This window comes from Haliotis rufescens, unplaced genomic scaffold (genome assembly GCF_023055435.1).
Source record: "Haliotis rufescens isolate VD_foot unplaced genomic scaffold, xgHalRufe1.0.p SCAF_32, whole genome shotgun sequence".
Taxonomy (NCBI): Eukaryota; Metazoa; Mollusca; class Gastropoda; order Lepetellida; family Haliotidae; genus Haliotis; species Haliotis rufescens.
Genome location: NW_025964024.1, coordinates 3,255,404 through 3,267,800, shown reverse-complemented (window position 1 = coordinate 3,267,800; position 12,397 = coordinate 3,255,404). Strand labels below are relative to the sequence as shown.

Below are 12,397 nucleotides of genomic sequence, written 5' to 3'. Positions count from 1 at the left end.
TCATCAATATATTGTCTTTGAATAATTTGTGAACTATGGACTGGATGGCCTATATTTCCGAAATAGAAACATACATACAAACTACATGTATGTCTTGCAAACACCATACGTAAACACCAAACCTGGTTCAGTAATTATCATAAACTACCAATATTTACAAAAACCTTCAACGTTAATCATTATTCAGTTAAATTCGCTGGAGAGTTTTTCAGATTAAACATGAATATTGCGTTGTGTTTTTGCCACAATGAACTGATCATTATACCCATACTGTAGAATCTATTAGTCATGCTCTGTTTGTTTCTGAGTCCTGACGTGCATATACGCTGCATTATTTAATATACCAGCAATATGTCGACAGGATATGTATACATGTAGATGCACCAGATTACAGGATCACACTGTAGAAGTATGGGACATCTAACCCAAGAGTTTGGTTCAACTTCCATCCCACACATTCGCGAAAGCATTACTTGAATGTGCTGTTGCACATCTACAAAGAACACAAAGATTACTTAAAGGCCCTTTTATAAACCTTCAAGGACAATAATTGAAATATGTCACGTGATATGAGCGACTGAGTATAAAAATAAATTGATCCTTGTATCATGCCGCACAGGGCAAATATGGAATATCTTGAAAATATGTATTTGTATATGCAAAACATATGATGGTACATGTAGCTAAGTCATCAGGTATAACATTGCTTGTTGGCACACGTAACTACGTTTACAGTGGAAAAGGAACATGGCAAGGTGTAGGAAACTACTTGGATGCACTGGCGGCAATTTATGTACATAAATATAGCAACAAACCCCTTTCTATAGCTAATAGAGTGAGTGAGTGTGGTTTTACGCCTTTTTTTTTAGCAATATTCCAGCAGAATCACGGCGGGGGACACCAGAAATGGGCTTCACACATTGTACCCATGTCGGGAATCGAACCCGGGTCTTCGGTGTGACGAGCGAACGCTTTAACCACTAGGCTACCCGACCGCCCATATCCAATAATAATCACGCAGAGTCGATTGTACGATTCACTATATGATTCACTATAATGAAACCAGGTGTTCGCGAAATGGTGAGCGTATCCTGCCCCACCGGAGTGATTCGTCACAAACACATGAAAAGGCAAGTCAATTGTTCACCTTAAAAAAAACACACGGTAAGATATGGCACAAGTCAATTGGGAATTGCATAGGACACAATTTTTGTCACTGATGCGTCAGATTTCGAGATGCCCTCCATATTGTTTAAAAAAAAATATCACTGAGGCTCTGAACGGTGAATCCTTGATCAAACAACTTCTGGAGCAAGAGTCGTATGACGCTCTTTGAAATCTTGGTAGAAAGAGCATGCTCGATTGTATCTCAAAAAGTGTGCAATGTAAACACCAAAGGATGGAGCTGCTCGACATGAAGGGAAAGTTGCCTATTGGAAAGTTGAAGTCATCCCTCTTGTCATACAGTCTTGTGGAGAGGTGTTTTGTCACTTTTTTATGCAGAGATCTAAATATGAGACAGATGAGGCGGTCTCACTGGTCTCCTTTATTTCTAGTTCAGGTGGATAAATCAGTGGAAGGGAATTGACCATTTGATTGTTATTACACATTAATTACAAAATAATTCACGATATAGCTGTCTTACTGACTGTCTGTCGTATTGTTACCCTGAACTCTCCGTGTAACACGGGTTTGAATGTACATGTGTAGCTTCTACTGTAATTTCACAATGACACTTAGTATATGTTACACGCAGATAAATCCATATTTGATAATTGGTTTTCATTTAAATAACATGGGAATTGAAGTATATGTATCTAATGCAAATGCGAATATAATAATCAGCTTTGTAGGAGTAATTCAGGTCACGTTGTAATCAACGTTAACTGTCTGGCTACTCTTATCAGGACGTCTCTCCATAAAGTGACTACATTCTAACCAAGAACATGTACATATATCAAACTAGTGTCAAAGTGTTTTTTATCAAACCACACATAAGCATTATGAAAAACATGTACAAGAAAAGAGATACAAGTTGATCATCAACCAAATATTCATGTCAAAAAGAAAATATAATGACAGCATTATTATAGCAGGAATATTTTACAAACTTATATTTTACCAGCCATTCATTCACAGTGTAGCGTCATAGTATACATTGTACATGTTCATGCATGGAGATGGTCGCCTCTCAGTTGTCAGGTGCCCCAGTTGACAGCTGACACCAGGATTAGTCATGGTTGGATAGTAAAGCACCGGTTACCTGTTTACCTTTCATCAAAGTGGAACATACCAGAAACACACATTTTGAGGAATATACAGGATAGGTTTATTATGCACTTTTAATCATCAGAACATACCAGAAATCACACATTTTGAAGTATTCACCAGAAAACATATTTTGAAATATCCATGTAAGGACAATAACCAATACACAAATAGAGGAGAGAAACAGTGGGAAGAGAACATCGGGAACCAAACACAAGCAGGTTCTAACAACAATGTCTCAAGAACGGTTTTGGAAAATTGTACAAACCACGACGACGTAAAATAACACAAACTACAGAATTGGGGGAAATGACAAAAAGGCGATCAAAACGCAAGCAGTTTCGATATAGTAAATAGTATTTTTAATTAATAGTGCCACGTTTACATTTTCTTACAAATTGCAGACCAATGCAAAACGATTTAAAAACAACAACCAAACAATCCACAGGGACAAATGTGACTGATATATCATTCACAGATGAAGAAAAGAAATTTGAGCAGGTTAAAACATTCAAATTCAACTACAAACACTGTGTATACAAAAAAATCCAGCCAAGCCAGAAAAGTAGCGCAATTTTCTTTTTTGCAAAGATGTCAACAACCTTATCAAAGTCAACCCTAGACTCTCTGTGACTATGAATTAATGCTAGTGCATTAACCGCTTCTTTGTCATTGTGGACCTGATATAGTTCTTGACACGTCTCATGGCACATGGATCCAGAGTGAAGGGGTACACCTGGTTCAACTTCAGCCTGGCTTCAACCTGGCTCAGTTCAACTCATTTGGACAGAACATGTAAAACACTTTCTGAACAGGCTTCTAAAGCATTGTGACCAGTAAAATCCCTGATCAGGAGACTGGAATGTACTTCTAAAGATGTCTGTTGTCAATTTGTTTCAATTCTTTTACAATGTCATATAAAACATGTCGGTAAGATATATTCGTTGTAGCAGGATCACTCGGGGCGCATGTGGTTTTAAATGTCCGGGGTATAAAACCTAACGCGGGGCGCATGAAACCCCATGTACCCACCGTATTCCTGCAACACACAGTCGACAAAAATATGCACTTCTAGTCAAAACCCCTTTCGTTGTGGACAAAACATCAATGCTCTTGTCCCAATACTTGCACAGTGGGTATAATCATTTTTATGACACCTCCGCTCAGAAACATCAAAGGTGTTATGCCAATACTTTCACAGTGGGTAGATTATTTAGCCTGATACAAACATGTGTACGTCACTACAATACGTGCATGTATCTTTCGTCATTTGCTTGAAGTACACATTTGGCAGCAAAGGGTAAAGAAGCGCGGTAACCACTTTACTCATCTCGCCATATTTCCTAATCGGTAGCACCGTATAACTTACGTATGGGTGACACGATGTTACAGCTGAGATCAATGATGATGGTTATTATGTTGAGTTTCTGCACTCATCGTTTGCCATCTTAATTCACAGAGGACCATATATGGCCCCTTGGGACTAAGGAATTTGCACAGTGAGGGACAATATATGGTCCCGTGACACCAGGAAGTACACCTGTCTGCAGGCATCAAAGTGACTAGGTATTCTTTGTTGTTTAAAATGGACAAAATTGGCCACCGCACTGTCATCAAGAATCTCCAACTGAAGGGGCAAAGTCCCAACAGTCCTCCATGCGGACATGTTGTCAACAAACACGCACGCACGCACGCACGCACGCACGCACGCACGCACTCACGCACGCACGCACACACCCTATGGCTGCTACACACACATTGGCTTCTATTTGAAATAAACTATAGCCCAACCGTCCATTTGATATATATTAACCACGACGATCTGCTTCGCGACCTTACCATATGTTGGCGATACAGTCACATGAAAAAGTTTAGCTCCTTAAAAAGCGACCAGCAAGGGCAAACAATTAGTTATTTTTTTAAATCGGTGACTGGCCGAATCTGGCCGAAATACTTCAAGTAAATGAATGAATCTTGTGTAGCACTCCAATGAGTGTGTGTACGAGTGTGTGTGTGTGTGTGTGTGTGTGTGTGTGTGTGTGTGTGTGCAGTCATAGTGTGGGTAGCAGTCATAGTGTGTGAAGCAGTCATAGTGTGTGTAGCAGTCATAGTGTATGTAGCAGTCATAGTGTGTGTAGCAGTCAGTGTGTGTAGCAGTCGTAGTGTGTGTAGTAGTCATAGTGTGTGTATCAATCATGATGTGTGTAGCAGTCATAGTGTGTGTAGCAGTCATAGTGTGTGTAGCATTCATGCTGTGTGTAGCAGTGTCAGTGTGTGTAGCAGTCGTAGTGTGTGTAGTAGTCATAGTGTGTGTAGCAGTCACAGTGTGTGTAGCAGTCGTAGTGTGTGTAGTAGTCACAGTGTGTGTAGCAGTCACAGTGTGTGTAGCAGTCGTAGTGTGTGTAGTAGTCATAGAGTGTGTAGCAGTCGTAGTGTGTGTAGCAGTCATGGTGTGTGTAGCAATCATACTGTATGTAGCAGTGATAGTGTGTGTATCAGTCATACTGTATGTAGCAGTCATAGTGTGTGTAGTAGTCATACTGTATGTAGCAGTCATAGTGTGTGTAACAGTCATAGTGTGTGTAGTAGTCAGAGTGTGTGTAGCAGTGATAAAGTGTGTAGTAGTCACAGTGTGTGTAGTAGTCATAGAGTGTGTAGCAGTCATAGTGTGTGTAGCAGTCATACTGTATGTAGCAGTCATAGTGTATGTAGCAGTGATAGTGTGTGTAGCAGTCATAGTGTGTGTAACAGTCATAGTGTGTGTAACAGTCATAGTGTGTGTAGTAGTCATAGAGTGTGTAGCAGTGATAGTGTGTGTAGTAGTCATAGTGTGTGTAACAGTCATAGTGTGTGTAGTAGTCATAGAGTGTGTAGCAGTGATAGTGTGTGTAGCAGTCATAGCGTGTGTAACAGTCATAGTGTGTGTAGTAGTCATAGAGTGTATTGCAGTGATAGTGTGTGTAGTAGTCATAGTGTGTGTAACAGTCATAGTGTGTGTAGCAGTCACAGTGTGTGTAGCAGTGATAGTGTGTGTAGTAGTCACAGTGTGTGTAGTAGTCATAGAGTGTGTAGCAGTCATAGTGTGTGTAGCAGTCATACTGTATGTAGCAGTCATAGTGTATGTAGCAGTGATAGTGTGTGTAGCAGTCATAGTGTGTGTAGCAGTCACAGTGTGTGTAGCAGTGATAGTGTGTGTAGTAGTCACAGTGTGTGTAGTAGTCACAGTGTGTGAAGTAGTCATAGAGTGTGTAGCAGTCATAGTGTGTGTAGCAGTCATACTGTATGTAGCAGTCATAGTGTATGTATCAGTGATAGTGTGTGTAGCAGTCATAGTGTGTGTAGCAGTCACAGTGTGTGTAGCAGTCATAGTGTGTGTAGTAGTCACAGTGTGTGTAGCAGTCATAGTGTGTGTAGCAGTCACAGTGTGTGTAGCAGTCATACAGTGTGTAGTAATCATAATGTGTGTAGCAGTCATACTGTGTGTAGCAGTCATAGTGTGTGTATTAGTCATAGTGTGTGTATTAGTCATAGTGTGTGTAGCAGTCATTGTATCTGTAGCAGTCATAGTGTGTGTATCATTCATTATGTGTGTAGTACTCATTATGTGTGTATCAGTCATTATGTGTGTATCAGTCATTGTGTGTGTAGTAGTCATTATGTGTGTAGCAGTCATACTGTGTGTAGCAGTCATAGAGTGTGTAGCAGTCACAGTGTGTGTAGCAGTCATACTGTGTGTAGCTCTCATACTGTGTGTAGCAGTCATACTGTGTGTAGCAGTCATACTGTATGTAGCAGTCATAGTGTGTGTAGCAGTTGTAGTGTGTGTAGCAGTCATACTGTATGTTGGAGTCATACTGTATATAGCAGTCATACTGTGTGTAGCAGTCATAGTGTGTGTAGTAGTCGTTTTGTGTGTATCAGCCATTATGTGTGTATCAGTCATTTTGTGTGTATCAGTCATTATGTGTGTATCAGTCATTGTGTGTGTATCAGTCATTATGTGTGTAACAGTCATAGTGTGTATCAGTCATTATGTGTCTATCAGTCATTGTGTGTGTATCAGTCATTATGTGTGTATCAGTCATTATGTGTGTATCAGTCATTTTGTGTGTATCAGTCATTACGTGTGTAGCAGTCATCATGTGTGTAGCAGTCATTATGTTTGTAACAGTCATAGTGTGTATCAGTCATTGTGTGTGTAGCAGTCATTATGTGTGTTTCAGTCATTATGTGTGTATCAGTCATTATGTGTGTATCAGTCATAATGTGTGTTTCAGTCATTATGTGTGTATCAGTCATTATGTGTGTATCAGTCATTATGTGTGTAGTAGTCATAGTGTGTATCAGTCATTGCGTGTGTAGCAGTCATTATGTGTGTATCAGTCATTATGTGTGTATCAGTCATTATGTGTGTTTCAGTGATTATGTGTGTATCAGTCACTCTGTGTGTATCAGTCATTATGTGTGTTTCAGTCATTTTGTGTGTATAAGTCACTTTGTGTGTATCAGTCATTATGTGTGTATCAGTGATTGTGTGTGTATCAGTCATTGTGTGTGTATCAGTCATTTTGTGTGTATCAGTCATTTTGTGTGTATCAGTCATTGTGTGTGTATCAGTCATTTTGTGTGTATCAGTCATTATGTGTGTATTAGTCATTATGTATGTATCAGTCATTGTGTGTGTATCAGTCATTTTGTGTGTATCAGTCATTATGTATGTATCAGTCATTTTGTGTGTATCAGTCATTGTGTGTGTATCAGTCATTTTGTGTGTATCAGTGATTATGTGTGTATTAGTCATTATGTATGTATCAGTCATTGTGTGTGTATCAGTCATTTTGTGTGTATCAGTCATTATGTATGTATCAGTCATTGTGTGTGTATCAGTCATTATGTGTGTATCAGTTATTATGTGTGTATCAGTCATTTTGTGTGTATCAGTCATTATGTGTGTATCAGTCATTGTGTGTGTATCAGTCATTATGTGTGTATCAGTCATTGTGTGTGCAGCAGTCATTATGTGTGTAACAGTCATACTGTGTGTATCAGTCATTATGTGTGCATCAGTCATTTTGTGTGTATCAGTCATTGTGTGTGTATCAGTCATTATGTGTGTATCAGTCATTGTGTGTGTAACAGTCATTATGTGTGTTTCAGTCATTATGTGTGTATCAGTCATTATGTGTGTAGCAGTCATTATGTATGTATCAGTCATTGTGTGTGTAACAGTCATTATGTGTGTATCAGTGATTATGTGTGTATCAGTGATTATGTGTGTATCAGTGATTATGTGTGTAACAGTCATTATGTGGGTTTCAGTTATTATGTGTGTTTCAGTCATACTGTATGTAGCAGTCATTATGTGTGTAAGAATCATTATGTGTGTATCAGTGATTATGTGTGTATCAGTGATTATGTGTGTATCAGTGATTATGTGTGTATCAGTGATTATGTGTGTATCAGTGATTATGTGTGTATCAGTCATTATGTGTTTAACAGTCATTATGAGCGTTTCAGTCATTATGTGTGTTTCAGTCATAGTGTGTTATAGTCATAGTGTGTATCAGTCATTATGTGTGTATCAGTCATTGTGTGTGTAGCAGTCATTATGTGTGTAACAGTCATTACGTGTGTTACAGTCATTGTGTGTGTAACAGTCATTGTGTGTGTTTCAGTCATTATGTGTGTAGCAGTGATAGTGTGTATCAGTCATTGTGTGTGTTTCAGTCATTATGTGTGTAGTAGTCATAGTGTGTATCAGTCATTGTGTGTGTTTCAGTCATTATGTGTCTAACAGTCATAGTGTGTATCAGTCATTATGTGGGTATCAGTCATTATGTGTGTAGCAGTCATAGTGTGTATCAGTCATTATGTGTGTAGTAGTCATAGTGTGTATCAGTCATTGTGTGTGTTTCAGTCATTATGTGTGTAGCAGTCATAGTGTGTATCAGTCATTATTTGTGTAGTAGTCATAGTGTGTATCAGTCATTGTGTGTGTAGCAGTCATTATGTGTGTAACAGTCATAGTGTGTATCAGTCATTATGTGTGTAGCAGTCATTATGTGTGTTTCAGTCATTGTGTGTAGCAGTCATTATGTGTGTAGCAGTCATTATGTGTGTTTAAGTCATTATGTGTGTAGCAGTCATTATGTGTGTATCAGTCATTATGTGTGTTTCAGTCATTATGTGTGTTTCAGTCATTATGTGTGTATCAGTCATTATGTGTGTAGTAGTCATAGTGTGTGTTTCAGTCATTATGTGTGTATCAGTCATTATGTGTGTTTCATTCATTGTGTGTGTTTCAGTCATTATGTTTGTAGTACTCATAGTGTGTAGCAGTCATTTTGTGTGTAACAGTTATTATGTGTGTTTCAGTCATACTGTGTGTAGCAGTCATTATGTGTCTAACAGTTATTATGTGTGTTTCAGTCATTATGTGTGTATCAGTCATAGTGTGTATCAGTCATTATGTGTGTAGTAGTCATAGTGTGTAACAGTCATAGTGTGTATCAGTCATTATGTGTGTTTCAGTGATTATGGGTGTAGCAGTGATTATGTGTGTATCAGTCATTGTGTGTGTAGCAGTCATTATGTGTGTTTCAGTCATTATGTGTGTAGCAGTCATAGTGTGTATCAGTCATTATGTGAGTTTCAATCACTGTGTGTGTATCAGTCATTATGTGTGTTTCAGTCATTATGTGTGTAGTAGTCATAGTGTGTATCAGTCATTGTGTGTGTAGCAGTCATTATGTGTGTAACAGTCATAGTGTGTAGCAGTCATTATGTGTGTAGCAGTCATTGTGTGTGTTTCAGTCATTATGTGTGTAGTAGTCATAGTGTGTAGCAGTCATTGTGTGTGTTTCAGTCATTATGTGTGTAGCAGTCATTGTGTGTGTTTCAGTCATTATGTGTGTAGTAGTCATAGTGTGTAGCAGTCATTGTGCGTGTTTCAGTCATTATGTGTGTAGTAGTCATAGTGTGTATCAGTCATTACGTGTGTAGTAGTCATTATGTGTGTATCAGTCATTGTGTGTGTAGCGGTCATAGTGTGTATCAGTCATTATGTGTGTTTCAGTCACTGTGTGTGTATCAGTCATTATGTGTGTTTCAGTCATTATGTGTGTAGTAGTCATAGTGTGTATCAGTCATTGTGTGTGTAGCAGTCATTATGTTTGTAACAGTCATAGTGTGTAGCAGTCATTATGTGTGTAGTAGTCATTGTGTGTGTTTCAGTCATTATGTGTGTAGTAGTCATAGTGTGTAGCAGTCATTGTGTGTGTTTCAGTCATTGTGTGTGTTTCAGTCATTATGTGTGTAGTAGTCATAGTGTGTAGCAGTCATTGTGTGTGTTTCAGTCATTATGTGTGTAGTAGTCATAGTGTGTATCAGTCATTACGTGTGTAGTAGTCATTATGTGTGTATCAGTCATTGTGTGTGTAGCAGTCATAGTGTGAGTCAAATAAACAATTAAGGTACACCCCACTGCACATGTATTTATATCCGCGGTACCCACACACCAGTACTTCTGAATGTCTGTCGTATTGTCTGGAATGACTTGACCAGGTTTTTGAACGTGAAACCGTGATTGAAAAGCTTAGTCGAATGCAAATGTGTCTGAAGTACCGAAGCAGCTGGAAAAAGTAGACACCATAAGCTTGAGCTGGTATAACAAGTAACAGAAATGGCTAGGTGACAAGTAATAGGATGAATTGAGCGTCAGGTTTATATTTAGCTATATTCTATTCGGCTTTACATACATCGATATCTAGCCCCCATCAAACTGCGAGCACCACCCGGATGACAGGTCCGAGGGGATGTGCTGCAACCCCCTCATGATTAGAAGACCGATCGGACCTAGTTCTGCTGAGACCTCTCGACACATAACACAGCCATGCAACGTGTCAATTTTATTATAATTTAACGACACAAAATGCTTTATGAAACTCGTTCACGTGTATACTGCGTTAACCATCTGTCGAAATGGATTACTCGTATGACCTGTTGCAGAATAATAACTGTCGTTGTTTGCAGGTGTTGTGGATGGTTTCGAATGGATGGTGTGGTGGGATTTTAGATTGTGTGCAGGCGGGTTGTTATCGAAGGTGGTTGTTGAAGGTGGCTGGTGACAAAATGGCTGATTGTGGCTAACAGCATAGTTGCATTATTGATTGCCTACAAAAATAATGATGATGATGATCATCATCATCATCATCATTATCCAAATTGTCTTGAATGAAACACTACGGTCACACGCCTACCCCCCATATTCGTCATTCAAACGCCTCCTTTTGTCTGTGCTGATATGCAGACGTTGATAATAGATGACTATATATAGGTAGATGAGTATATACCCTGATCACGTCTGAGGGTATATGGATGTGGGTCACGATACAACGTTTGGCAGTGTGTGTGTGGAAGGGGTGTCTCTCTGTTCAACTTGACGTAATATATTCGCCGATATCGATCGATCTTGTCTGGGTTCTGCTACCACCTGGAGAAGCCTCCAAAAATAACCGCAATCTCTTCTAAGACTCGAATCCACCCTATGGTTTGACAATATCCTGTACGACACTGCACCTTGAACAAGTACTTCAAACCAGCTACCCTTCTTGTCAACAGTGGATACACCCTTGCGGGCACCCAACACGCTGGTGAGCTCGCTTGCAGTCAGTCACAAAGAAACGGCCACGTTAACTGCCTTTAAGAATGTGACCATGATAACAATACTACTCACTCATGTCTGCCTGCTCGTTCCTCGTAGACTTGCCAACATCTGTTCAGGTCACATCGATCCGAAAAGAAAATGAGTATGTAGTAAAATCACCGATCATGGGCGCATATATTCATAGGGCCAGGGACAGGGAGCAGTCATTGTTTGCGATTAAACTGCGACACAAACTGGTCAATTAAGCAAGTAGATACTAGTCAAAAGAAGTTAAGGAACACCCGATTCTTCCACATTACTACAGTACGATAAATGCTGTTGTCGTTGGAGTTGATTCTAAGCTATTGTCAATACACTCGCCTTTCAACAAGTAAATCCGATGGAACTATAGGAACATTATGCATTAAGAAATTATAGATCTACTTTTACATGGTTTAAGTCCATGATATCACTCGACACTCAAGATATTCTCATGATTTCTGCATTACAGAAACGGGTGTTCTTTAGCTTCTTTTGAGTGGTATATATATATATACATGTATATGTCAGAACTTAATTATCAATGCTGTCAAACAGAAAAGAATGTGGATTCCAGAATAGACATAATTTATCATGCATCGTCATGGTTCCTTATGTTTCTTCAACTTGGAGACTGCCTCCGTGTTCTAGCGGATAGAGCGTCTGCACGTAGATCGGGGGGTATTTGTTGGTGAGGTGAAATGGGGTTTAACGTCGCGTCCAAGATTATTGCACTTATATAGCGACGTGCATGCACGTGTATGTGTGTGTGTGACTGCTTGTACTAGTCCGGACTGATGCCGATTTATAGTGCTAGCACACTGAGATACCATGCCGCAGTTTAACATGAATACCCCACTCAGACACAGTATACTGACTCCGAGCCGACCAGTCCTTGTTTTAGCCCTTTAATGCCGAGCACAAGACAGGGTAAGAACAAGTACCATCTTTTAACGTCTTTTGGTATGACGCGGCTGGGGATCGAACCCCGGACCTTCCGCTCTCCGGGCGGACGCTCTACCACTAGACCACGGAGGCGGTCCGGGTATTTGTTGTACCCTTCCTGGCGCTCGGCAGTATTGGGGGCTAAAAACAAGGTCTGGTCCTGTCGGAGTCAGTATATTGGTCTCTGTGTGTTAAATTGGGTATGGTATCTCATTGGATTAGCACGAAAGTCTGGGCTAGTACAAGCAGCCGCACACACACGCGCAAACACACACACACACACACACACACACACACACACACACACACACACACACACACACACACACACACACACACACACACACACACACACACACACACACACCATATATACATACTTGAACTGACAACCAGATGTATATTATTAATATATATGTCTGTACATGTCGGCAACTAGGACATACATACCTGATACACTACGTGACAGCAATACGTAGTGGATTACAACACACACCAAAG

General features: G+C 39.8%; 1 protein-coding gene across 3 annotated transcripts in view; it reads right to left on the bottom strand.

Annotated features, from left to right (window-relative positions):
* LOC124116623 (feline leukemia virus subgroup C receptor-related protein 2-like) overlaps nucleotides 1-11,154 on the bottom strand; it is a 40,305-nt gene extending 29,151 nt beyond the window's left edge. For all 3 annotated transcript variants that reach the window (XM_048380697.1, XM_048380698.1, XM_048380696.1), the window contains exon 1: nucleotides 11,003-11,154. In XM_048380697.1, the coding sequence (XP_048236654.1) occupies nucleotides 11,003-11,006 (4 nt within the window). In that variant the 5' untranslated portion in view covers nucleotides 11,007-11,154. The remainder of the gene's footprint in view (nucleotides 1-11,002) is intronic.
* Between the last annotated feature and the right edge of the window lie 1,243 nt (nucleotides 11,155-12,397).